Source organism: Felis catus, chromosome B3, assembly GCF_018350175.1.
Source record: "Felis catus isolate Fca126 chromosome B3, F.catus_Fca126_mat1.0, whole genome shotgun sequence".
In the NCBI taxonomy this organism is placed as follows: Eukaryota; Metazoa; Chordata; class Mammalia; order Carnivora; family Felidae; genus Felis; species Felis catus.
In genome coordinates this window covers 40,257,420-40,284,427 of record NC_058373.1, presented here as the reverse complement: position 1 = coordinate 40,284,427, position 27,008 = coordinate 40,257,420, and the positions used below count along the sequence as shown (strand labels likewise).

The following is a 27,008-nucleotide window of genomic DNA, read 5'->3' as shown; positions in this document are numbered from 1 at the left end:
ATCATTTAATTATTTTGTCATAGGATGAGATAGTATTATTGTCCCCATTTTACTGGTGAGGAAGCTGAGGCTCAGAGACATTAGGTAATCTCCTCAAGGTCCTATAATTAGTAAGTGGCTGACAGTGTTTAGACCTCAGAAGTCTCCTAGTGTTTAGGTTCTGGCTTCTCTTCCCTTAGATGTCTCTTCTAATAACTTGTATTTCCTGCCAGCTATTCCTTCCTGGGCCTTTGGGAAGGTTTCTGAGAATCCACTGGGTCAGTCATCGGAACAGGGCAAGAGAGGGTCTAAAGCTTCTAGCTAAAAGCCTGCCATGAGTCCCCACTAGGAGCTTTTGTGGAGTTGGCAGTAAGGCTGTCTCTGAGGGTCAAAGATAATCCCCTGTCAAAAACACAGCCCTGTAGGAAGGAACAGGGCATGGGCAGGAGCCCACAGACCCAGCCATTCTCTCAGCAAGCATCCTGCCAGCTGGTTGTCTAGGAGCTCCCAGTTGTGCATTCCCCACAGGACGGTGGGAGCTGTAGATGGAGGCAGTCCAGCCCTGTAGCAGCTCCATATGGGCAAGGTTACCTCTGATGGGGCTGCTGGGGGCCTGGCCTCTCTAGGAGGGGGCAGTACTGGAACCAGCCTTGAGGACCTTCCCAATTTGGATGAAGGAGAGTGGGGGTTGGATGGGCAGCCTTTCCAGCACAGGGAAGACAAGAGTGCTGGTCAGGCCATCCAGCGTTTCCCCCAGGCTCTTCGCATGTGCCCCAGCGTGTCCATAACAGAACCCTCTAACTCAGGGGTTGTTAGTGCCACTTGGCGCATGAAGAAACTGAGTCCAGGGTCCAAGACTGCAGGCAGGATGTGCTGAATGCCAGCTGATGAAGTGAATCATTCTAAGGGAGGCCATGGGAGACCACAGGAGGTTCCTAAAGCCATTTTACCTGGGTGATGTGTGGGGTGGAGAAAAGAGTGGAGACCAGAGACAGTGCAGAGACTGTTGGAGCAATCTTCGTGAGCCATGAGGGAGGTCTGGGCCAGGGCAAGAGCCAAGAAATAGAGGCCTTTGGGGATGGGTGGGGCTGATGGAAGGTGCAGGAGGTCTGAGCCAGAAGGGATCTCAAAGATCATCCACCCCACCCACCTGTTTTACACAAGGAAACTGAGGCCCAAGGAAGGAAGGGGGCTTACCTAAGGACACACAAGAGGTTAATAATAGAGTCACACTGGGGTGCGTTGCTGGCTCAGTCAGTAGATCATGGGACTCTTGATCTTGGGGCCATGAGTTTCAGTCCCAGGTTTGGCATAGAGTTTACTTAAAAAAAAAAAAAAAAAGTATGGGTGCCTAGGTGGCTGAGTTGGTTAAGCTTCCAACTTTGGTTCAGGTCATGATCTCATGGTTCATGGCTTTGAGCCCCACGTTTGGCTCTGTGCTGACAGCTCGGAGCCTGGACCCTGCTTCAGATTCTGTGTCTCCCTCTCTCTCTGCTCCTCCCCTGCTCATGCTCTGTCTCTCTCTCTCTCAAAAATAAGTAAATATTTTTTTAAAATTAAGAAAAAAAAGTATCTGACTCTTGATTTCGGCTCAGGTCATGATCCTGCGGTTATTGAGATAGAGCCCCATGTCAGGCTCTGCGCTGACAGCAGGAGCCTGTTCGGGATTCTCTCTCTCCTTCTCTCTCTGTCCTTCCCCAGCTCACGCATACACACTTTCTCTCTCGAAATAAATAAGTAAACATTAAAATAAATAAATAAATAAATAAATAAAATAGTAGAGGCATGCTAAAAAAAAAAAACAAAAAACAAAACCAAAACCTTAGAAGCTCAATGACACGCCCATTAAATATGGAGCCAAGTTTCCTCCTATAATAGACTCCCCTCCTCCAGGGATCAAGCCCTTACCTGGGGTTATCAGGGGTTCCAGTATGATCCAGTTCAGCTTCTGTCTTACTGTGGGACCCCAGAGCCTCCCTTCTCATTCCCTGGGCCACAGCTGGCTCATTTGTTGAGGCCATTGGACGAGTGGACTGCTATGGTCCCTTTCTGCTCTGAGTACCCAAAGAAAAACAGGCTAGGGCTTCCCCTAGTGCCTAATCCAGTCTGACACTTACATGGGTTGAGGCTGGTCCTGTTGCTGGGGCTCACATGCCTAGGGAGGGAGTACCTGGTCCTGAGGAGGCAACATGATCTGTAAAGGATCCCTGACCCTCTCCTTTTGAACCCTGGAGAGGGCATCTCAGTCATGTGAGGACCACAGGGACATTAGCCATGCAGAGATGGGAGGCTAGGCAGGTGGCTACCTGGGGGAAAGACTAGGAAGAGGGGAGAGAAGGAAGTAGGAGAGGGTGGCCTGGGATCTCAAAGGGTAAGAACTGAGCTGTGGGAAGGGCCCTGCAGGGGTCTTGCAGTGAGAAGGTGCCTAGCCTGCCTCCTCTGGAGGGTTGTGGGACATGCCACCGGCCACCTATAATTTTCTCTGTGTATGAACCAAGTCGAGGTGAACTGTTCTGGGCCAGGCTGGAAGGAGTGGGCCTGGGCCAGAAACCCTGGAGAAGGGGAAGGAGAGGGATGGTAAGCCTGGATGAAAGAGGAGGGAGGCAGAAGGGAAGGAGTCAGGGACCCCCACCTGGGAGCTCTGCAGGCAGAGGAAGGGTGTGTGCAGGGGGCTTTCAAGGATGCCTTGTCCCTGATAACGGTCACTCTCAGGTATCACATATAGGCATGCCAGGCATGAGGAGACCTGGTATGAAGGGCAGAAAGCATTAAATTTAAGCCAGGCCAGGCCTGTATTTCAGACCCTTCTGCTCACTAGCTGTGTGGCCCTGGGAAGGTCTCTTGGCCTCTCTGAGCGTCAGATTCTAGAACCAAAGAACCGTTGTGTTTCATCCTTCATATAGGCAAGATGTGGAGATCAGATGTCAATCCTACCCTAGACCCTCCCATTCCCTTTACTGGTCACCCTGGTCATGCCACTTCTTCACCCACACATACACCCATCCTAGGCCCTGGGACTGGCATTAGTCCTCATCTCCCCACCCCCACTGCCTATAAGGGGCTGCATGGAGCATTCTGGGAGCACCCTAGCCCCTCTAAAGGGGTTTGAGGCAATAGAGGACCTATTCAGTAAGGGGACCAAAGGGGAGGCTGGGAGTGGGAGGTGGGGCAAGGACCTTCCAATACCTGCTTCACCCCCATCCCCCTCCCCCCACTCTCTGATGGGCTGTCTGGGGCTCCCCTCCCCTTTCTCTAAGCTCAGGCCTTGCTGGTCTTCTCCACAACAAGAAGTGAATGTTATTTAAAAGGAGATCAGGAGATTTGCCTTAAATAGGCATGGAGTGCTGTGCCAGGGCCCAGGGTGAGAGGCGGGGGAGGAGGCCACCCTGAGTGGAGAGGGAAAAAAAGAAAGAGGAGAAGACCTTCTCTGGGGTGTGCATAGCCCTTCTAGTTTACCGAGCACAATCCCAGGCTATAGGGCATCGGTCACACAGGGCTTACTCCCACCCTACCCCATTCTGAGGATAAGGAAACTGAGACCCAGCTCAGGGAACTGACAAGCACGAGCTACCAGATGCCAGATGCCATGGTCTCTCCACAACACATAGTCCCCAGGAGTTCACAGAGGAATTGTGTCCAGAAGATAAGGCCCCCATCGTGGGGATGGGGGGGGCTCCCACAGGGTGGGGGCATCTTGGGACTCCCCCTGACATCTGCTCCCACCATCAGTTCCCAGGCCTTTGGCTCCTGCCCCCATGTTGCCCCTGCCTGACCCCCCAGCACCAGCATGTAATTGGACGCCCTCCTCACCCCACACCTTCCAGGGGAGCTGGGGCTCTGCTTACTGAACCCAACACCAGCCAGCCAGGAGGGAAGTGAGGGGGCGTTCCTGGCAAGGAGGAAGCTGGAGCCAAGGGAGTAAGAGTGGGAGGAGTGGGAGGTGGGCTAGCAGTCAGCCCCCTCCCACCGGGGCTTGTCTGGCACTTCCCTATTCAGGGTCTCTGTCCAAGCCCTTCCCCTTCCATCTTGGCCCCTCCTAGCCATTTCTGCCCTAGCAGGTGATGCTCTTGTAATCATAAAGAAATGGAGTCTTTTTTCCCCCCCTTTTTAAACTAGGTTTGAGCCCAGCACAGGCTCAAAGGAACTCCTAACCCTGAGATCAAGACCTCAGCTGAGATCAAGAGTCCGACACTTAACCTACTGAGCCACCCAGCTGCCCACCCCCCTTTTACAGATTTTATTTTTAATCTCCACACCCAACGTGGGGCTCAAACTCACAACCTGGAGATCAAGAGTCTCATGCTCTACCGACTGAGCCAGCCAGGAGCCCCCAAGAAAGGGAGTCTTAAGTGTGGGGTTTCTGGGACAAAGCTGGGGGCTGAGAGGCACTCATGCCTGCTCCTTTTTTCAAAGGCTCTCAATACCAGGGTGAGGCCTTATGCCCATCCTGGCTCTGCCATTTACAGCTAAGCAACTGTGAGCTGCCCACCTTCTGTGAGCCTGTCTCCTCCTCGATAATTGCAGTCTAAAGATCCCCTCAAAGAATTGTCAAAGTTTTGTTAAGGGTTTTGAGTTCAAGCCCCATGTTGGGCATGCAGCCTACTTAAAAAAAAAAAAAAAAAAAAAGAAAGAAAGAAAGAAGAAAGAAGAGGGCCATTTCTGATAAATGCACTCACTGACTAGGGCTGGAACTTTATGTTTGTTGGGGGAAGTAGGGGGCCTTCATTCTCCCCTTCTCCATAGTGTGTGGGCACAGCCTGGGTCCCCTAGGAGGGAAGACTGTGAAAGAGGACATTTCATTTACTCTGGATCCTGTTAATTCTCTTTGTTATTCTCTGGGCCACTCAAGAGGCTGGGAGGGTAAGGGAGGGGGGCAGTGCAGGGTGGTCACTTAAAGCAAGTGTAATGAAGACAATAGGAGCTAACTGTGAGGGTTTACCCATGCCTGGCTCTACCCAAGTTCTTTACTTGTCCTAACTCCATTGATGGCTCTTAGACCCATTTCACTGAAGATGAAATTAGGGTTGAGGATTTAGGTAGCATATTCAAGGTCACACGGGAAGTGGTGGAGCCATTTGGAGCTTTAGGGCTCTCTGTTGACTTTGCAAAAACCCCAGTACCCTGTAGCTGGGACTTGGGTTCTAGACCCAGCTTGCAGTGTGGCTAAATCATCTAACCTCTCAAGAAATCAGTTTTCTCTCTATACGGTGGGGATAATGTCCCACCGTCCTCTCAGGGTTATTGTGGAAAAATGAACAAGAGGGCTAATGAACACAAACCACGAGGCACTCCACACATACCCAGTGCAAGTTTCTCAACAAAGGAACCTCCCCCTCCCTATACCTACGGGGCACCCAGCTCCTGAGGTGTCCACGAGCCCCTCCCTAGCCCAGCAAGGAGACAAAGGACGTGCCAGGTCTCTGGGAAGGGACTAAATGACCACTTAGTGCCACCTAGTGGTCTTTAGTGTGTGGTGCTTGGGGAGCGGAAGGGCCTATTATTCTGGGATTGGGGGTCTGAGCATGACCATTGGCCCTGTGGAGGTGGGCAAAATATGCCAGGACCTCAGGAAAGATGTGACCATGCTGAGCTAAGCCCTCCCCCGGGCACCCCCCCACCCCCCCGCTGAGGGTAGGGTGCAGCTGGGCACTCCATCCGTCTGCCAACTCAGCCCCACATTTCACTTCCTCTGGACAGCTCCAGGAAGACAGTGGGGGGCAGGGCACGGAGTTCTAGTTCCAGCCCAGCTACTGCCTAGCTCCCCAGGACTCAGCTACCTCGTCTGCAAAATCAGAGTAAACATTCCTGCCTCTCAGGGGACCTTTTCTTTCATTTATCAAACATTTTATGAAGTATCTCCTTTCTGAAGTCCATCATGCTGAGCGCTGCGGGGACGCAAAGACATCGAAGCCAGGTCTCTTGCTCCCAAAGGCTCCACCTCATTCCAGGAGGAGACAGACTTGTGAATTGCTAATTACCATCGGAGGCAGGTCACTACTGAGTGCTCCATCTTCAGGCACAGAAGAGGGGGGTGGGGCGGCACAAAGTGGGACTCACAGGAGTCCCTCTTAGCCCCAGGAGGGGCTCTCACCCCTGTGTTGAGCCCCCTCAGGAATATGTCTGCCTCCCCCAACAGCCATTTTCTCTTGCTTTCCAGTGTAATAAAGTGGGATGTCAAGCTCCATCTTTCACACTTCTATGCCTTTGTACTGCACAGTTCCCTTTTCCTAAATGGCTTTCTCCAACTTGTCTACCTGATAAACTTCTCTCCAGCCTTCCTCTGGAGAGTGGAGGGGAGAAGGATGGGAAATGCCCATGGCTAGGCAACTAGAGGGGACACAGAAGGTCTCCCAAGCAGTGGCACAGGAACCCCCATCACCTGGACAGCATGCTCAGGCAGGTGGGAAGCCCCCTGGGCCCCTAACTGCGGGATCTCTGCATTCTTTCATCCTTTGTTCATTCCATGCTGTTGGCCTGCCCCAGTCCCTGTGCTGGGCTGGGTGCACCGGTTGCAGGAAGCAGGGGCCTCAATCCTGTTCTGAGGAGCCTTCTGGTGCAGGAGACAGACCCACAAGCAAGGACAACACAGTGGATGTGCTGAGACTGGAGCCTTTTTTCTACAAAGGGGCAGGGCTAGGTCCTGGGAACAGAGGTGATGTTTGAGGTGAGTCATGAGGGGTTAATCTGGACATCTCAGGTTAGCCCAAGTCAGGGAGGTATGCAGGGGGAAGGCACCCACCTCCCAGTCCCTTTCTCCAACTATCCTCTAAGTGAGCTCTCCTCACCCACAGGTACTCCTTATTTGATCACTTAGTTAGTTGCTTGCTTGTTTATAAATCTGTCTCCCTGTATTCACCCTAAGCATCCCAGGGCCAGGTCTTTCTGGTTCACTGGGGTCTTCAAGGTCTAGTCCAGCACCTGGAACATTATAGGTGCTCAATAGGTAAATATTTGTAGAATCAATGCATGAATGAACACACAGGCTGGGCAGGAAGTCTCTTTTATCCCAGAATGACAGTGATTACTGGAGATATTTTCTCTGTTCTGACCATAATTACCTGTCCACCACACCCCCATATTCTAAGCAGGGTCACTAGGCCTTTGGGCTTCTTTGCCTCAAATCCAGAGGCTACCTGGGAACACACTCTCCTGGCTTTTGCTTCCAGTTTCTTGAGGGGATTATGCTGGGGGGAAGGAGAGGCAGAGAGAGGAGGGTTTCCAAAACTAGGGAGGGGTGAGGGGTGAGTGAAGGTGCCCTGGGAGAACCACAAGGAGGTGGCAGGGCTCTGGAAGGCAGAGTATGAGGCTCCTGGAGAGGCTATGACCTCTCCTCCACCCTTACCTTTCCCTAGGGCCTGAGTAGAGTCAAAGCCTATGGAGCTTGTCACTGTGGGTGTCAGCAGCCACCATGAGGCCATGGACACAAGAGACTTGCTCTTGCAAGCCCTACTCCCAGCCTGTGTGATGCCAGCGGTGAATGGGGAGCCCTCAATTCTAAGATGGGGTTTCCCTACGCCCTCAGGGATATAGGTTTGAAGTTAGATTAAATTAGATGCCAAGAACATAAAGGACTGTGAGGTTCCTTACACACATCCCTCTGGCCTGAGGGCAGCTCCTCCTCACAGGGGACATGTGTGCCTTTCTCTGGAGCCTTCTGGAGAACATCAAGAAGGGACTTTCTGGTAGTCCCGTGAGGAAGACATCTTTAAGCAGGGCAAGTCCATATGAGACCAGGGAAAGCTAAAATCAGTCCTTGGGGGAGGGAAAAAAATCTGGGGGTAGTGGGACATGCCTACTAGTGTGTAGTAGGGGAGCGGTCAGAGAGGAGAGCCCCAGGAGAGGATGCAGAAGAAATGACTGCATCGCCAGGATCCTCAAACATCTTCAACAGCCTGGCTCTGGGGGATGATGGGACATTCATCTCTTGGCAGAAGCCCTGGTCCCTCTCGTACCTTGATGATATATCCAACCTCTTGCTAGGTACTCTTGCTAGTAGCTGCAGGGCTTGCATTGGAGACCAAGCCCCACCAGCCACATACCTGCACCTGCCTTTAGGTGTGGGCTGAGTGAAGCAAGGAGGCGGGAAAGTACAGGATTCCTTCCCTGATGGCTGTGCTTGTGTCCAGGGGACACAGAACTTCCCCCAGCCCTCTGCCCCCAGCTCCACTCTTGCCATTTGTTCTAGCTTCTCTGGTTCCCACTTGTATCCAAGCTTGGGTTTCTGGGCTTCCTATCAGTTCTTTGAGCTAGCCTTCCATTACCTTCCTTTCCTGCTCATTATCTTGAGTCAAGTTCTTCTGTTTCCATCCAAGAACCCCCAAGGTGCAGAGCTGCTAGGAAGCACAAGCAAGTGCTATCTGTGCTGAACTGGATGGTCCCCAAACTGTGTTAAGTGGAAAGAGTGAAAAAAGCAAGTGCAGCCAGACCAGTAAGCCCCTTGAGGGCAGGGCATGGTGAGATCAGCTCAGAGCTGGTTCTGCAAGGAGGGCTATGTCATATAGGCAGATGGGAAACACTGACTTTCAAATGGCACTACATTTAAAGACCACCATGATTGCCCACTTGTGGGTGGGTGGGGGGTCACCCTGATGGGCTTGGTTCCTCCTAGGAGTGTTTTCTATTTGGGGCAAAGAAAAGGGTTCAAGCTACAGAAAAACAATCAACTCCTCAAGATCAGGAAAAGTGGTGACAAGAGGGAGACAGGCAGGGGTTGTACAGGGGTGAGGCTGGCACCCCTCTGAGGCTCCACATCTTGTCTGCCAAAGAAGTGTAGGAACCAGATATTATGGTGATAATCATTAGTGATCATAAATGTTAATGACAGCTCCTGACCGAGTTCCTGCCATGTGGCTGGCCTCTCTCCTAACAACCCTACATGAAAGCCACAGTTACACCTGCACTTTACAGATAAAGAAACCCCCCAGAGAGGCTGTGTAACATGCCTGAAGTTACACAGCTGGCGAGTGGCAAAATCAGATGGAAAGCCAGGTCTGTCCCCTGTCAGTCTAATTCTCCACAAGCTGTAACCCTGCCTCTTCCATGAAGCCCATGGGGAAGGTCTGAGGATCCATAGCTCCTCCGAAGCACCATAGCACTGAGCTGCCCTACCCATGGTCTCCACAATTTAACTAGACACTCCTTGAGCACCTGCTCTGTGTGCTGGGGCCTCTGCTGGCTCTTGGAAGACAAGGATAAATGCTCTCAGGTACCCAGAATTCATGTCTTCCTGCAACCAGCATGGTTTCACTCCTTACCGTTGTCAACTTCATATTTAAAATACATTTACTCATAAGCAGGGAACCTTAGTTTTAGCCAAACTGTAAGGACCCCTCAGCAATTTCCACCTGACTCTTTGAACAACTGAAGTTAGTTTGCTGATGATCCTTTCCCAATTGGAACATTCAAGCTGGAGCCTTAGCAAGGCACAAAATAAAAAAGTTGCAACTGAGATCCCCAGCACTCAGTCATTGTGACAGGCCCATTTCCTACCATGTGAATTCTCTTGTGTGCCTTTGTCTGACTACTGGGCAACGGTGATTCACCTTGTCATTTTGCTGTGAGTCTCAATCTTGGGTAACTCAGCTTTCCAAATAACCGGTGATCCTAATAAAAGCTCATATAAGGGTACCGTGAGCTCAGCCATCGTGATGTAAACAAACACCTCTGTGTGTACCCACGGGGAGAGGGCCATGGCAACACTTATAGCCAGTGCCTCAGGCAGGGATGTGCCTTTGAGAGAGAGTGAGCATGTGAGAGTGAGAGATGGGCAGAGGGAGAGGGAGAGATAGAATCTTAAGCAGGCTCTATGCCCAGTGCAAAGCCCAATGTGGGGATCAACCTCATGACCATGATCATGACCTCAGTGGAAATCAAGAGTTGGACGCTTAACGAACTGAGCCCCATGGAATGCCTTCTTAAGGAGAGCAGAAGACTCAACTCAGAGTCCTTACACAATTCACAAGTTTATTTGTCCTAAATAAATACGATCTGAGAACATCCATCTCAATACCCCTAAATATGATTTCTTCTCCAAAAAGGGAGCTTAAGATAACAGGCACATGGTTTGCATTGCGTGTTCTCAGGTTAAGCTCAGGAGAGTGTGTGTCCTGGCTTGTGCTATCCTGGGCCTAGCTGTGATGATAACCCCAGGTTCCTTTCTCTGTGTGGGGCCTGTATTTGGCCTGAGTCTCCCAGTTCAGGACTGTTATAGCCTGTTCCTGCTCCTGAAGCACCTGTCTTCACTGCCTCTCCTCTCTGCAGCCCAAAGAGGGCAGCATTCACAACCGTGTGGCCCTGGGCTAGCCCTCGCAGAGAGCTTTGTCCTATAACACCAGGTGCCACCATAAGCCCTTTCCCAGTTGGCACAGAAAGGGTTACTCCTGTCCCTGGAAGTAGCTTACCCAGGGCAAAGGGAGAAACTGAGGCAGAGCTGGAAAAGGGGTAAGAAGTAGTCTCCCTTGGACCTGGACCAGGAAAGACCAGGAGGCTGAGAGCCCTAACGAAGGAAAAAGGGTTGACTATCTTCCCCAAGTTATCTTCAGAGGCCCTGGCCCACTAGGGAGGAAGAAGTAGGGGAGACCATCATGTGTCTTCTCTTTGAGGCTCAAAGGTTTGGGTCCTCATTCTCTTGGTCTGAGGCTGCCTCATCATCATTTGGAGACTTCTGGAGCAGAGACAGAGAAAGCCAGTCATCGGTTCATGCTGTCCCCTAAGGCCACAGCCCAGGGGCCAGCATCTCCTTCTTCTTGCCCCTGTTCCCAACAGAGCCAGAGAAGGCTCTGCCATCCCTACCCCAGGATCCCTTGGCCTTCCCTCTGTCCTAGTTCCCAGGCTTCCCACGCTATATGGCCCACCATCGGGTGATTCCATCTTACCATCTTGAGGCCCCTGCCCCTCTGCAGAGTGGCATAGAAGCTCAGCACACGAGGGTCACAGCGAACCACCATGGGATCAAAGTCCAGCACACGCAGGCCCTGCAGACTGCGGGCCCGGGAAAGGGCCACATAGGCCTGGCCACTGGCAAACACTCGGCCCAGAGAGATCTCCACGCAATCCAGGGTCATGCCCTGGGGGAATGGGGAGACACAGCTGGAGCCAGCTCAACCTGAAATCCCTTGTGCCCAAGAGCCTGATCCCACCTACACCAGTCCAGCTACTGCCTCTGGAGCTCCTCACCCAGTCTAGAGATTCTCAAGGCAGAGGGACAGATTGACAGCAGCTGAGTGTCTGAGTGGGAGGAGGTCCAAGAGACACAAATTCAGTAGAGGCATGGTGGCGAAAGGAAAGAGCACAGGCCTGGGTCAGACAAGCATGGAAATGAATCCTGGATCTGCCTCTCACTCTCTGTGTAACTTTGGGCAAGTTACTTAACTGCTCTGAGCTTTAGTTTTCTCTTCTGTAGAACAGGAATGATGATCACATCTATACCTCGCACAGTTGTAAGGATTAAATTTAACATCTGGTAGTGCCTCACAAAATGGCAGAATAGGAGATTATGTGTTTGGGAAAGGGAGAGGAAGCAGGATGGGAAACGCACTAAAGAAAGGTTAATTCTGCCACTGGTGTGGAACTTTGACTACACTTGATCTTAGCCAAAAGGCCGAGAAGCGATGGTCTGGAACTGTCTATCCAGAGCAAACTCAACCTCCATAAAGCCTTTAAGAACCTCCTTCAACATGCCCTAGGTCTATTCAGTCCCCCCGTCTGCCCTGCCCTGTCCCCGTCCCCCACACTGATTGCTCACCTGGCTCTTGTGGATAGATATTGCCCAGGCCAGCTGGAGGGGCAGCTGCTGCCGACTGAGGAGTTGGCCGCCAGTGGCCTGCACCGTCCAGCGGTCAGCATGGATGACCTCGGTGACTCCACACAGGAACCGCACCTGGGGCAGCCCTGAGGGAGGTGTGGAGAAATCCCACCTTTCAGCCCTGCTTCAGGGCTCAGAGGTGAGGAGCACCTCACATACCCCAGGGCCCTGCCGCAAACCCAAGCTGTAGGACTGCTCCCCCACTGCCTACCTCTCCCCTCTGTCTCGAACCCAACAACCACCCCACGGGCACCATTCACCAGGCCTCGGGACACCGCTAAGTTCTTCACCAACATCACCTGCAAGAGAAAGAGGACTTGACCCATGGAGAACAGCCCATTCCTATGCCCTGCCTCAGTTCCAGACTTGCTGTAGCAGTCCCAGAAGGCTGGGGGCACTCATGGAGGGGCACTAAGACCTAATCCTTAACTCTGCCATCTGCTGACTGTGACCCCTATGGCAAGCTGCTTTATTTTCCCCGGTCTCAGTTGCACCTAATGTCAAAGTGGAATGACATTTGCTGTTTGCCTCAGGAAGAGGGAAAGAGCAATAATGTAACAGACCTCACATGGCTCTGAAAATGATCATGTCTGTTATGCGATATGTGTATGGGCCGCAATCATGAGGGACAGCCCCAGGTCCTGCCACCCCTCTCCAGCCCTTAAGTGCCCTTCGGAACCCAAGGCAAGTCTCCCATTTGGCCCACCCCAACACCATGGGAAGAAGCAGGGCTCTTTCACACTACACAGATGTGGAAACTGATCTTCAGCAAGAGAAAGGGACTTGTCCAAAGCATTGCTGCTGGTGCTCCCAGGCTTAGCAAGAGGAGGGCAGTGGGAGGCTGAAGACGGGAAGGTGGGTAGAAGCGGGAGGGAGGGAGTTCACTGGGGTCACAGCTAGGCTTTCTGGCTGTGAAGCAGCCTGGGGAGAGGTGCAAGGACAGGAGAGGCCCAGGCTTTCAGGGTTTTGGCCCTGCTTCCCAACTCACCTGGGCCCCCAGCTTTAGTTGAAGGATCTGGCTAACAGGACAATGGGCATTCAGGGTTCGGGCTTGCTCGGGGTCACTGTCCATGGCCTTAAAGCTGTGTACCTCACCTAGGAAAAAAGAGTTGGGCAAACAGATTACAAGTCACTGACTTGTGGTTCAGTTTCCAAAAACATATATTAGACCAGGGTATGGAAGGAGGTAGTGGGGACAGTTCAGGCAAGCCAGGGCTTTTGAATCAGGAGCCTGGGTTCAAGTCTTACTTCCAACATTTACTAGTTCGGTGACCTTGACCCATTCAAAGTCCTGCCTCTCCAAGTCACAGTTACATCTACAAATGTAAAGGCCTTTATGGCCAGAGAAGTTAGGGGCCTAAATATCCAAGCTGTTGGGGGAGGAGGGCCCACATGTGCCTGACGGCTTCTCCCAGATGGTCTTGCCCAGCCCTGGCTCCCTGCTCACCTGGCAGTTCCTGCAGTCGCCTCTCATTGGTGAGGGCCACATCATCCTGGTGAGTGCAAAGCCTCGTGGCCACAATCCCATCTCGCCCCACCTTATGGGAGGCTGTGGCCTGGAGCTGGTGGGTCACTTCATCTGAGCACCTGTAGAGGCTAGGCTGTCAGGGCAGAGCACCCCCCTGAACACCAGGGAAGGCAGGGCACAGAGCTGATATGGCCCAAGCAATAGGCCATGGGTCAGGCTGAGGGATTAGAAAGGGTCACCAGGGCAAAATGTGCTGGCCCCCAGGCAGACCAAGTTGCCCTTCCCCACTCAGACCCCAGACATGGAGAATGATCATGGGCAGGCTCCCTTCCCTGTGAATGCCTCCAGGTAGGAGCTAGCCACCCTCCCACCCCGGTGCTCCAGAGGAAGTTGGATATGATGAGTGAGCATAGGCCAGAAGTTTAAAGGACCTAGACAAGGTGCTGATGTCGATAACCTGTCATACTGGTAGCCTATAATCAAATCAGTCTCCAGGTTACTATCTTCTAGCCTCTTGCTTGCTGCTTTGGGGACAAAAATCTAGTGTGTGTGTGTGTGTGTATATATATATATATATATATATATATATATATATATATATATATATATATATAATATGTGTGTGTGTGTGTGTGCGTGTGTGTGTGTGTTTAAAGTTTATTTAATAAATCTGTACACCCAATGTGGGGCTTGAACTGGGGACCTCAAGATTAAGAATCACATGCTTCTCCGACTGACCCGGCCAGGTGCCCCTAGCTGGTGTTTCTATCTCAAGCTTTCCTCCACACGAGAAAGCCTGGGAACAACAGCAAATCAGGTGGAAGAAGGGGAAAAACGGGACCATCTCTCACTGCTCTGCCACTCAGCCTTCCTCTTGTTCCCCACACATGCTGGTGTATGCTATGCACCTTCCTACCTGCCTCCTCTGTCTGACAGGGGTCTCTAAGCATAGAAAGCCCCTCACCACAACCACTTGCTCCCCATCCCATTTCAGTCTGGTTTTCAAAGCCCAGCTCTGGGCCATGTCTTCCACCTTCCTGTCCTCCTGTCCACTCTCACGTTAGACTAGTCCTGGCATTTCAGCCTTTTGTCCTAGCTGGGGTAGGATTATGTCTGCAACCTCCTTCCCTCATCAAGTGACCCCATAGGCTCTGAGAATGGAAGGAACTTGGGCTTTAGAATCAGACCAGGTTCAAATCCCAGCCCAGGCACTTACTGGCTGTGACTCTGGGCAAGGTACTTCACCTCTTTGAACCCCTGTTTCAGCATCTGTGAAATAGGAGTGTTAACATCTCTGATTTCCTCCTGTGTGTCCATGTGCCCACACTTCCCTGACATCTACTCTGTGCCAGGGCCTGTGCTGGGTGATGGGGACCCAACCTTGGAGGAGGCAGGGTCCCAGTGCTCACATAGTGACCATCTTCTATGGGGCCATGAAGCATTTTTTCCCCCTTCTCTGGATCCCTGTGTTCCCCTGTGACCCACACTTGGATCCTCATCCGTGGCCCCTTCTCTGTTCACCAGGGCCCACCTTCCCAGCCTGACAGCCTGCAGCAGAGAGATGAAGGTCTGGTCTGCCTGCCTCCACACCTCGGTCAGCTCTAGGGTCACTGGGACACATCTTCTCCAGCTCTTGGCCTGGTGTGGGGAGAGTAGGGGTATTAGGGAGAAGAGCAGACATCTATGGAGGACAGGGCTAGAGGGTGAGTGATACCTGAAAGCAGAACTTTGGGGGCTGGGAGCCCTTGGTTACAGGTGGCAGCTGCAGGAAGTCCCCACAGATGATGAGCTGGATCCCTCCAAATGGTTTGTTCTGCTGCCGGATAGCTCTGGAGAGGAGCATGGGGTACTTTAGGAGCTGGGATGGACAGGTTCCATATGGAAAACCACCAGAACACAGCCCTTACTGCATATACTCACCTGGCCACGGCTTCCAGCTTGTCAAACAGGTCGGCCTCCACCATGGAGATCTCATCAATGACTAGCCGCTGGCAGTTCAGCCAGCCCTGCCGCACAGCTGGCCGCTGAGCCAGGGCTACACATTGGGCCAGAGGAGCCTGGCCTGAGCCAATGCCTGTGAGTGATGTGAGAGAGAGTATTTAGCCTGAGACCGTGGCCCTGGCCCAACCCTGACCCCCTCTCCCTCCCTTCTCAGAGGCCTGGCTTGCTTCCAGCTCAAGCCCTAGAGGTTCCTACTTACCTGCAAAGGCATGAAGAGTGGTACCCCCGATGTGGCAGGCTGCCACCCCAGTGCTGGCAGTAGCCACAGTACCTGTGGGAGGCAGCAAGCCCAGGATACGCTTCAGCAGATAAGACTTCCCTGTCCCTGGGCAGAGGGTAAAGTCAGGGTCACCTGCTCCTCCACTGTATCCCACCTCCGTTCCCCCAGCCCCTATTCTGCCCTCCACTACCTGCACTCCCAGTGAAGAAGATGCTCTGGCCTTTCAGGACAACCCTCAGCACAGCAGCCTGTTCTTCAGAAAGCTGTGGTTTGCTTGGGGGCAAGCTCAGCCTCTTCACAGGCAAGGGCCACTTTGGGGCTTCCTATAGGGGGACAGGACTCAGAGCTTCCTACCACCCCTTAGGCATTGCCCCTCCCTTCTTAGCTTGCGCACAATGCTAGGTCTCTGCTGGCTTCACTCCTTGAAGCCCCTCCACTGATCCCTGGTGCCCTGATTACTGCATTAAGTAGGTCTAACGGAGGTCCAGACCTCCCTCAGCTCCCTCCCCTGGTTTCCCTAAATCTCCTGGTTCTCTCACAGGTCCTTCCTTCTCACTTCTCTTTCTGTCACAAACCTGTCTCTCTCACTTCAAAATACCCCAGCAATGGGGTGCCTGGCTGGCTCAGTTGGTGGAGCATGTGACTCTTGACCTCAGAGTCCTGAGTTCAAGCCCCACAATGGATGTGAGGCCTACTTAAAAAAAAAAAAAAAAAAAAAGTAAACAAAACAAAATACCCCAGCAAAACCCTGCCTGGACAGGGCCCCTTTCTTGTTCCATCTCCATCCTTTCACCAGCTTAGTCTTGAACCCCTGTAGTCTACCATCCATCTGCCCCAGTTCACAAACCCACCAGGCTTTGCACACCGCCCCCCCTCCCCCCCCCAAATATGATCAGACCCGTTGGCTGCCCAGACACTGCTGACCAATTCTTTTTTTCAAAAGCTTCTCTCCTTCTCCAGGCTGAATAGCTTCCTACTTTTTCTTCTAAAGTCACCTTTCTTTCTAGGCCTCCTTCTCTTTCCCTTTTAACGTGACCTGGGCCTTTTTCCCATTCTAGCTTACTCAGGAATTGCACTATGGGAAATACGCACAACCCTCATCTCTCTGTCATCCTCCTACGTCTGATGGGCATCTCCTCTGAGATAACCAGCAACCTCCTCGAATACTGCCACCATCCTCCCCCCAACCCCAAACTTGGACCTCCTGGGTCTCTTCCATCTCAGTGGCACACCCACTCCCTAAGGCGTCCCCGCTTTCCGGTCCTCACGTTGCTGGGCTCAGATCTCGCCCGGAGCTCCCTCGGCCGCTTCACGGGCGTGGCGTGCGGGACACCGGTGGGCGCCGCGCGCCGCAGCTCCTCCGGCTGCACTGGGCTGATGGTGACGAAGTCTCGGGGCCGCGGGCCAAGCAGCTGTGCGCGGGCGGAGGCCGGTCCGGGGCCCGGGGCTGCGGCCAGCTTGAGACGCAGCGTGCGCAGGAAGCGTCGCAGGCGGTCGGGGGGACAGTCGGAGAGCAGCAGCTGCACAGCGCCCGCGCGGGGAGCTCCGTCGACTGGGAGCCGTAGTGTGCTGCGCCCGGCCGCTGCGAAGCGCGTGAACAGGCGCGCCGCCCTCAGAGGGAAGCAGCGCGGCCGCCCCGCGGGCCCAGGCGCTTGCAGCCGCAGCAGCAACTCGCGGCGCTCATTTCGTCCCAGGCTCAGCTCCGCGGTGCGTAGGGCCTGGCGCTTTCGCGGCTGCCCGCTGGGGCTCAGCTCCTCCACAGCCACGCGACACCGCAGCTCTGCGTCCTCGAATTCCACTGGCGCTGCCTGGGTGCCCGACAGCATCTCCACCGCCCCCGGAGGTCTGCAAGAGGCCGGAAGCACAGGGGTCACAAGGACTCAGGGGCATAATAGGTGGTATAGAGACTTTGACAGGAGCCGGGTCAAAGCCAAATAAGGTCACGGAGGCTGGTACTGGTAACACAAAGAGGTCATGGAGACGGTGAGAGACCTGGGCCAACCAGAATTCACAGAGACATTACTCTCCTACGCAGTAATTTCCAGAATGGTGGATGGGCAGCATCAAATGCACCCAGGATTGGAGAGCCTCGGCTGTCTGACAAGCAGGCTCCGTAACAAAAGAGAAACCTGTTTCCAAGAGGCCCAGGGCGGACAAGGGGATCCTCAGTCCTCTCCCAAAGAAGAAGGGGAAGCGCACGAGGAGGGATGAGCAGGGGGCTGACTTGTAATAAGTACCTTCTTTCCTCCAGATATGTTCACTAGTTTATATGCAGCCAGGTCAATCTATTTCCCGTGTACAGAAATGGAAACGGACTGAGGGGCTACAACGACTGGTAGGAGTCAGGATTAGTGTGATTCCGCAGCTCTGACTCTTCTTCCCAATCTCTAAGGTGGGCATAGGGTGGAGAATATTTGCCAGCGAAAATCGCGAGGGATCCTGGGGCCCAGGAATCCCTGTTTCTTCCGTCTGACCCACTCGTCTGCACCCTCCCGGCAGAGACCTTTTGAAAAAAGCAGAACTTTGTCTCCCACCTCCGGGATCGCGTGGACACTCACTTGCACCGGCACTCGGAGGAACGCGCTGAACAGAGCCGGCCAGTTAACTAAACTTGGGCACTAGGAACTTTCAAATCTAGGAGTAGAGAATCATCCTATCACCGGCCGGATCTTTAAATTCTCCAGCCAATCAGAGACAGGGGCGTGACAACGGGCGTGTCTTTCATTGGGTTCCAACTCCCAGAGCTTGGGCTGTACCAATCGCAAGGTGGAGGAAGGAGGCTTATAGTGGTGGGCGAGCATACCAAAGCCGGTGGATCAGTGGAAGTGGAAAGGGGCGGAGGGCTGCAGCAAGGCGATGCGTGGTGTCGCGTCACACAACGCGGCTTGAAGATTTGTTTTCAGAACGGTGCCTCCAACACACTTTTTCTCTGCTTTAGCCCCCACACAGCGGCTGAACTTGGCCTTGGGGGATGAGCTGCCTCTGATCCCTCCCACCCGTGTTTACCTTCACCTGGCGCTTGCCGATTCCTGGACCCCTGGGCCGACCACCCAAAGGCCTGTCGCTTCCTCTGCCCCCGCCCCCTACCCCTCTTTTCATCCTTCTCTGCCTCTGTAAGGGTCATTTTATGCATTTGTCTCCAAGCAGGCTGAGGCCCATCGTTCAGGAATTCCTAGACCTGTGTCAGGTGCTCAGGGAGTACAAAGGAAGCATGTGAGCCTCTGTCTTCAGGGAGTTCGTATCCCTTTTGTCAAATGCACTGGCTGCTCAGAGAATGTATTTTTAATTATCTTTTCAACCCCCTCATTGACGCTTCTAATTACATAGCTGGAAGGGATCTTACAGGTGAGTCAGCCCCCTCCTTTATTGGCTTGTCCTCATTTTTCAAATGAGGAAACCAAGGCTCCAGGAGATTTTACCAAAGATCACATAGCTTGTAGATAGCAAAGCAAAGCCTTGAACCCAAGTCTAACCCAGCGTGAGCACCTGCTGTTTAACTATTATGCCACACTGCTCCCAGATGACTCGTCTAATTTCATGAAGGGAATCCAGGCCTGGACTGGAAGCTCAGCTCCTGACAGCTGCTGCCATGACCCAGCCCTGCCAGTTAGATGTTACTCTAAGCAAGTTTACTTTGTTTCCTCATATATAAAAATGGTCAAAGATGAAAATGTTCATTGATTGTAGAACTCTGTGGCTATACTAAAAACCATTGAACTGATGCTTTAAATGGGCAAATTTTTTGGCATATGAATTATATCTCAATAAAACTGTTAGAAAAAAAATCAGGAGAAATATTTTTCCTCTTCAGTTCTATCTTGACATATCAGTCCCCAGTGGCATGGGGAAAATCTCAACATCACTGTGGTAGGCAGAATAATGGTCTCCCTAAGATGCCCCCATCCTAATCCCCAGAATTTATGAATATGTTACCTTACATGCCAAAAGAGATTTTGCCGATGTGATAAATTAAGGATCCCGAAATGGAAAGATTATCCTGGATTTTTGGGTGGGCCATGGAATCACAAGCATTCTTATAAAGCAAACAGGAAAGCAAGAGAGAACAGGAGACGAGATAAAGAAGCAGAGGTGTGTGTGAGAAACAGAAAGATTTGAAGAGGTTACTGCTGGCTTTGACAGAGAAAAGGGTCATGAATCAAGACATAGAATACAGGAGGCTTCTAGAAGCTGGAAATGGCAAGAAAGTAGGTTCTTCCTCCCTAGAATCTACAGAATGAACACAGGTCCTGATTTTAGCCCAGTGAGACACATGTCAGACCTCTAGAACTGCAAGATAATAGATTATGTCGCTTTAAGTCACTAAATTTGTGGTAATTTGTTACAGCAGCAACAGCACTAAGAAACAAGTACAGTCACACAACTACAACGTGAAAAGAGCTAGGATTATGAACCCAGGTCTGTTTCTAAAGCCTCTGTTCTTTCTTCCCGCTACCCTTTGCTCAAAATGGGCCCAGCACACCGACAAACAGCCTGCTTCCTTCCCCTTTCTTTCTGTGCAGTACCCTTGACTGCCTCTAGAGAAGGCACAGACACTTCCACATGGATTTTCCCCGAGTGTTTTTTTTTTTTTCCTTTTGGCTTTCAAACTTAAAAAAAAAAAATTTGTACAATGTAAATAACATCAAAATTTTACCATCTTAACCATTTTTTAATGTTTATTTATTTTTGAGAGACAGAGAGGCACTGAGCACGAATGGGGAAGGAGCAGAGAGAGAGGGAGACACAGAATCTGAAGCAGACTCCAGGCTCTGAGATGGCAGCACAGAGCCCGACACGGGGCTCAAACTCAGGAACTGCGAGACCATGACCTGAGCCGAAGTTGATGTTTAACTGATCGACCACCCAGGTGCCCCAGCATCTTAACCATTTAAAAAAAAAATTTTTTTTTACTGTTTATTTTTGAGAGAGAGAGAGAGAGAGAGAGAGAGAGAGAGAGAGAGAGAGAGAGAGAGCGCACAAGCAGGGAAGGGGCAGAGAGAGAGAGGGAGACACAGAATCCGAAGCAGGCTCCAGGCTCCGAGCTGTCAGCACAGAGCCCGACGCGGGGCTTGAACTCATGAATGAGATCATGACCTGAGCTGAAGTCGGATGCTTAACTGACTGAGCCACCCAGGTGCCCCTTAACCATTTTTAAGTGTACAACTCATTGCCATTAAGTACTTTCAAGCATTGCATAACCATCACCACTAGTTCTAGAAAATTTTCATCATCCCAAAGTTTGTACCCATGAGAAAATAACTCCCCACTCCTTTCTCCTCTCAGCTCTTGAGAACTCCAGCATTTTATTCTGAACATATTCCAACATAAACAGAAAGGTTGAAAGAATTGTACAGTGAACACCCATAAACCCACCACCAAGATGCTACAATTAATGTTTTATCATGTCTGATCATCTGTCCATCTCAACATTCATGAATCCATCTATTATGCATTTTGAAGTTGCAGACAACAGTACATTTCATGTCTAAACACTTTAACATGCATAGCATTAACTAGGGTTTATGCTTTTTTTTTTTTTCTTAAGTAGGCTCCACACCCAATGTGGGGACTGAACTCATGACCCCACGATCAAGAGTCAAGTATGCTATACTGACTGATCCAGCCAGTTGCCCTAAAGCTTATCTTTTTTTTTCAAGTCCCCTCCCCCCTTTTAAGTTTATTTATTTTTGAGGGGGGCAGGGGCAGAGAAACAGGGAGACAGAGGATCTGAAGCAGGCTCTGTGATGACAACAGAGAGCCTGATGTGGGGCTCCAATTCAGGAACCTTGAGGTCAAGACCTGAGCCAAAGTGCAATGCTTAACCGACTGAGCCACCTAGGCACCCCCTAATGCTTGTCTTAAAAAAAATTTTTTTTAAATGTTTATTCATTTTTGAGAGGCAGAGAGAGACACAGCATGAGCGAGAGAGGGTCAGAGAGAGAGGGAGACACAGAATCGGAAGGAGGCTCCAGGCTCTGAGCTGTCAGCACAGAGTCCAACGCGGGGCTCGAACTCGGGAGCTGTGAGATCATGACCTGAGCTGAAGTTGGACGGAGCAACCCAGGTGCCCTGATGCTTATCTTTTTAATGTAAACTTCACAAATGATGAAATGCACAACTCTTACGCTTATCATGAGAAGAGTTTTGACAAACACATATTATCTGTGCAGCCGAGTCCTTATCAGGATATAAACCATGCTGTATATGGTAGTTACCAGCCACATGTGGCTAATTTTAAATTCAAATGAATTAAAATTAAATGAAATTTAAGCTTCAGTTTTGTTTTTCTAAAGGTTTTCTTTTATTTTTTATTTATTTTTTTGAGAGAGAGAGTACGCCCGTGCGAACGAGCGGAGGAGGGGTAGAGATAGAGAGAGGGAGACATGCTTCACGCTGTCAGCCCATAGCCTGAGGTGGGGCTTGAACCTAAGAACCGTGGGATCATGACCTGAGCCAAAGTTCAATGCTCAATTAACTGAGTCATCCAGGTGCCCTAAAATTCAGTTTTTGAGTCGTACTGGCCACACTTCAAATGCTCAGTAGTTGCATGTGGCTAGAAGCTATGGGACATTTTCTTCATTGCACAGTTCTAAGAACATTATCATCACCTAGAAAGTTTCCTCAGGTCACTTTGCACCACTCAATTCCCACCCTCAATCCTCAGGCAACTCTGCTCTAACTTGGTTTTCACCATAAATTTAGTTTGTTCTAAAACTTCTTGTAAATGGAATTATACAATATGTATTGTTTGTGTACAGGTTTCTTTCACTCAGCGTAATTATTTGGAGATTCATCCATGTTGCTGTATCAGTAGTTGGTTCCTTTTTATTGCTAAGTAGTATTCCATCCGTATGGATATACTGTACTAGTTTTCCATTTTACTGTTGATGGATATCTGGGCTTTCTGTGGGTTTATGCTTTAATTTTTAAAAATAAATACCTCAGTGAGGGGCACCTGAATGGCTCAGTTGGTTAAGCTTCAGACTTCGGCTCAGCTCATGATCTCCAGGTGAGTTTCAGTCCCGCGTCGGGATCTGTGCTGACAGCCTGCTTCAGATTCTTGGTTTCCCTCTCTCTCTCTCTCTCTCTCTCTGCCCCTTCCCTGCTCACACTCTGTCTCTAAAAAATAAACAAACATTTGGGGCGCCTGAGTGGCTCAGTCGGTTAAGCGTCCGACTTCAGCCAGGTCACGATCTCGTGGTCCGTGAGTTCGAGCCCCGCGTCAGGCTCTGGGCTGATGGCTCAGAGCCTGGAGCCTGTTTCTGATTCTGTGTCTCCCTCTCTCTCTGTCCCTCCCCCGTTCATGCTCTGTCTCTCTCTGTCCCAAAAATAAATAAACGTTGAAAAAAAATTAAAAAAAATAAACAAACATTAAAAATAAACAAAAATAAATACCTTGGTGAGAAACTGCTGAGTCATCGAACAGGTACACATTTACTTTTATATGAAACTGCCAGAGCTTTTTCCAAAGTGGTATGCCCTCCCAAAGTTTTGTAGGAGCAGCAACAGTAAACCCTTGGAGGGAAAGGAATCAAATGAATAACTGAATGGGGCTTAGCGGTTATTAACGGACCTCAGGCTCCGCCCTCTTTCTCCGTCCTGTCAGTTGGATCCTGATTGGCCCGTGGAGGAGGGAGGCGGAGCCAGAGAAATCTCACGTTTGGGGCCGGACTTCCTCCTTCTCAGCTTTGAGTTTTCCATCCGCCCTGTTTTTCTTACTGCTATCGCCGCAGGGTTAAATTCTAAATGAAGCGCAGCAATGCTCCCGTATCTCTCGCCTAACCCCAAGCCTGGTTTTGACGCAAGCTCTCGGGAGTTTTCTTCATTATGAAATTTCCTTCTTGACAACTCTTTCTGTACGTCTTAGGCGCTCTCCCTCACCGGTGGTCTTAATTCTAATCGCCAGCTCATTAATAAAAACCCAACAGTGACGTTATCACAGGACTGGGCGGCTTACAGAATGCGTTTTCGGCCATAATCTCATTTGATACTTAAAAGCTTTATGGTCCTTTTTCTCTCTCGCCTTAACAACTCTAAGCTTACAGGGACAATTTGTAGAGATGCTGAAATGGTCTTCCAGCTTCCAGAGCACTATTTCACTTGGCATTGCTTCATCACGGGGCAGCTGACACTCATTTATTGAGCCTCTGCTACAGGTAACCCTCCTTCCTTGAAATCCTCTTTTTCCACAACACACTCCCCTCGTTTCTTCATACTTCTACTTCATACTCGTTACTTCATACTTATCGGCTCCTCCTTTGCTAACTCCCTTTTCCTCAACCAGACCTCTCAATGTGGGGAGGATTTTATCTTTTTTTTTTTCTTTTCCATCTTTTCTAATCCCATGGCTTGATTATCAGCTATATGCTGATTCCCAATATTGTATCTCTAGCCTGCCTTTCTCCCCTGAACTCCAGACTGTCTCCATTTGTTCTTCTGATATCACCACACAGATGCCTAGCAGGCATGTCAAACTTACTTTCTCCAAAACAGAGCTTTTAATCTCCTTCTCCAACACCATATACACCTGTTTTTCTCCTGTCTTCATTTCAGTAAATGCATCACCATACCCTTGATTCCTTCTTTACTTACCACATCTAACCCACCATCAAAACCTGTTCTGTCTGCCTACAAAACGTAATTTGGATCTATTCTCTCCGTCTCCACCCCACACCCTAGAGCTAGCAGCCTATTGTCTCTCCCTGGATCTCAGTAGTAGTCTCCTAATGACACTGGATTCCGGGCTTCCACTCTGTCCCCCTACAATCCAGTCCTTTCTCCAAACAGCAGCGGATGGGATCTTTTCAAACATATAAACACATGTTGCTTTTCCCTCCATGGGAAAACCCTCCGTGCCTTTCTAGGCAATTCCTCTTAGAATAAAATCCATAGTCTTTACCACAGCCAACTCCCTCCCTTCCTTCCACTGTGACCTCAAGTCTACCACTTTCTCCCTTACTCAATATGCCTCTGTCACAATAGCCTCCTTGGTGCTCCTTGTACACCCAAAGCCCATTCCTATTCCTGAGTCTTTGCACTTTTTTTTTTTTTTTTCTCTGCATGAAGTACCTTCCTCCAGGGTGCCTGGTTGGCTCAGTTGGTAGAGGACACATCTCTTGATGTTGGGGTCGTGAGTTTGAGCCCCGAGGTGGGGGTAGAGTTTACTTTAAAAAATTAAAAATATTTGTTTAAAGGAAGAAAAAAATACATTCCCCCTCAACTCTTTTTGTGGCTGTCTCTGTCTTCATCTTTCAGGTCTCAGCTGAAATATCCATGTATTTACATATACTGTGAAATTAGTACTACAATAGGCTTAGTTAATATCCATCATCTCATAGATCCAATAAAAACAAAAGAAAACAAATTTCTCCTTGTGATAAGAACTCTTAGGATCTACTCTCTTAACATCTTCCCTATATATCATACAAAGGTATCAACTATAGTCATCATGTTATACATTACAGTCTAGCACTCATTTACCTTATAACTGGAAGTTTGTATCTTTTAACCACTTTCCCCCAATTCCACCCCCTTCCTCACCCCCACCTTACTGTCTCTTGAATCTCTATCTGTCCCTACCATCCTCATAAACACTGGCCTGGTTCAGGCTCCATCACCTTGAACCTGGATTTTCTGTAACAGTTTCCTACACAGTGGGCCTCCCCATCTCTCATGCTCTGTCACCATTCTTCACATAGCAGCCATGAAAATGAGTTTTGTCTTTGTTTGGTTTGGTTTGGTTTTTTTATTTCAGAAAGAGTGTGCATGAGCAAGGAGAGGGGCATAGGGAGATAGAATCTTAAGCAGCCTTCACAGCACAGAACTGGTGGACAAAGGACTCCATCCCACAACCCTGGGATCATGACCTGAGCTGAAATCAGGAGTCTGATGCTCAACTAAGGCACCCCAAAAATGAGGTTTTAAAATGAAAATCGCGTCCACCCTGCTTCAGTGGCCCCCTGCAATTTGCAGGAAGAATTTCAAATACCTTAGGTCAGCACTTAAGGTCCTTAATGCTCTAGCTCCTGATGCCTCCCCGATGGTACTTTTCTGAAATCTCCCACCACCGCCGCCACCACCACACACACATGACTGCACAAATCTGCCTACAGTTCCCCTGACAAGTCACGATGTTCTACAAAAGTTACTGCTTTTGTAAGATGTCCACCCTAGTGGAATACAACTCAATCACTCCAGCCCTTCCTCTGGGAAGCAGCTTTCACCATACACTGTGTATTCTTTCATCAGAGCCCTTCTAAGGACTTGTCTACCCTCCTACTGGCTCTTCATCTCTCCAAGGCAGGGCCTGGATCTTGTGAGGCCTGGTCATACAATGCTGCCAAAACATTTAGTAGACAGCACATACTCTGGAGTCAAGGGAGGTTTGAATCCTTGAAACCACCACTCACCAGTCAAGTGACCTTAAACAGGTCTAAGCCTTGGATTCAAGATCTGTTAAATGAATATAACAATTGTATCTATCTCTCGGGTCATTATCCACTTGTGTGAAGATTAAAGGAGATATGTGTGAAGAGTTTAGTACAGTGAGCAGATGACAGAGGCTCCCTAAATTCTTTTGAGTGAATAAATGCCAGGATGAAGTATTGGAAAGCACCCTACTTAAGAGGCCCCCAATAAGTTTTGTTGATTAAATGGTGTACATGCAAAACAGACTCCATCACTTCCACAGCCAAAAACTTTCAATGGTTTCCCATTACCCTGAGGTTAAAATATAGCCCCCTCAATACAGCCTTCAAGGCCCTTTCTCAGACACTGAGCTCTGTCGGCTTCTCCAGCTTAGCCGCTCCCTACCCGCCCCCCCCCCCCAACACACACTATACTGTTTCATGCTTCTTTGCCATTGCTTATACTCTCCCCTGTGTCTAGAATGCCTGTGTTGACCCTTTGTTCTGGTTTTGGTGCCCTTCCTATGTGCATTTACCCTCACATTTAACATACGGTTTTCTCATCTGTTTACACACCTTTCTCTCCTGATGGAGGACAGGAACTCTGGGTCTTGCCATTATCTTCCAGATATTAGTGTAAGGACTGATGATCAAGGCAAAGAAAATATTTGTGTTGAATGAATGCATGTGGTGCGGGAGCAACAACCAGAGGGCCAGCATGGCTCGCTGGATGGGAAAACCGATGCCAAAGTGGTTATCAGTGGCTCACTCCCAAAAGTGACAGAGCTCACTGGATATGAAAACTGACCTTACCCCAACCGAATCATGAGCTGTGCAACAACACAAATTCCTCAGGGTCTTTGGGCTCCTGCATGTGGAATCTGAGTTTTCAGATACAGGATCTTCTGAGTCCTCAGGCATGAGGTGCCCAGCTCTGGAGAGGGAATAAACCATACTGAGGGAATAAAACCATGTGGTTGCCATAAACATTGACTTTCTCAAATCCATAGCCTGGATTTTCCTCATCCTTTTAGATAAGGAACCCAGGCCCAGGCATAAAGAAAATGTATGCCCCCAGCTTCCTCCCCCTTGGGCCCCAAGCTACCTTTTTCCATGCAGGGCTGTAAGTGG

General features: G+C 50.3%; 1 protein-coding gene across 13 annotated transcripts in view; it reads right to left on the bottom strand.

Moving 5' to 3' along the window:
* The window catches only part of PIF1 (PIF1 5'-to-3' DNA helicase), a 45,535-nt gene extending 20,976 nt beyond the window's left edge, over positions 1 to 24,559 (bottom strand). For 3 of the 13 annotated variants that reach the window (XM_045059161.1, XM_045059162.1, XM_023255203.2), the window contains exons 1-12: positions 22,867 to 24,545; positions 16,740 to 17,316; positions 15,662 to 15,794; positions 15,451 to 15,576; positions 15,171 to 15,324; positions 14,965 to 15,079; positions 14,782 to 14,888; positions 13,230 to 13,369; positions 12,771 to 12,877; positions 11,994 to 12,081; positions 11,723 to 11,868; positions 10,854 to 11,045 (exon numbers count right to left, since the gene is read on the bottom strand). In XM_045059161.1, coding sequence (XP_044915096.1) covers positions 10,854 to 11,045; positions 11,723 to 11,868; positions 11,994 to 12,081; positions 12,771 to 12,877; positions 13,230 to 13,369; positions 14,782 to 14,888; positions 14,965 to 15,079; positions 15,171 to 15,324; positions 15,451 to 15,576; positions 15,662 to 15,794; positions 16,740 to 17,297 — 1,866 coding nt within the window. In that variant the 5' untranslated portion in view covers positions 17,298 to 17,316; positions 22,867 to 24,545. Of the gene's footprint in view, positions 1 to 9,922; positions 10,643 to 10,853; positions 11,068 to 11,722; positions 11,869 to 11,993; positions 12,082 to 12,770; positions 12,878 to 13,229; positions 13,370 to 14,781; positions 14,889 to 14,964; positions 15,080 to 15,170; positions 15,325 to 15,450; positions 15,577 to 15,661; positions 15,795 to 16,739; positions 17,317 to 17,974; positions 20,079 to 22,411; positions 22,465 to 22,866 lie in introns of those variants that run through there. The other 10 variants (XM_006932458.5, XR_006599123.1, XM_045059166.1 and 7 more) reach the window with 10 other exon arrangements.
* Between the last annotated feature and the right edge of the window lie 2,449 nt (positions 24,560 to 27,008).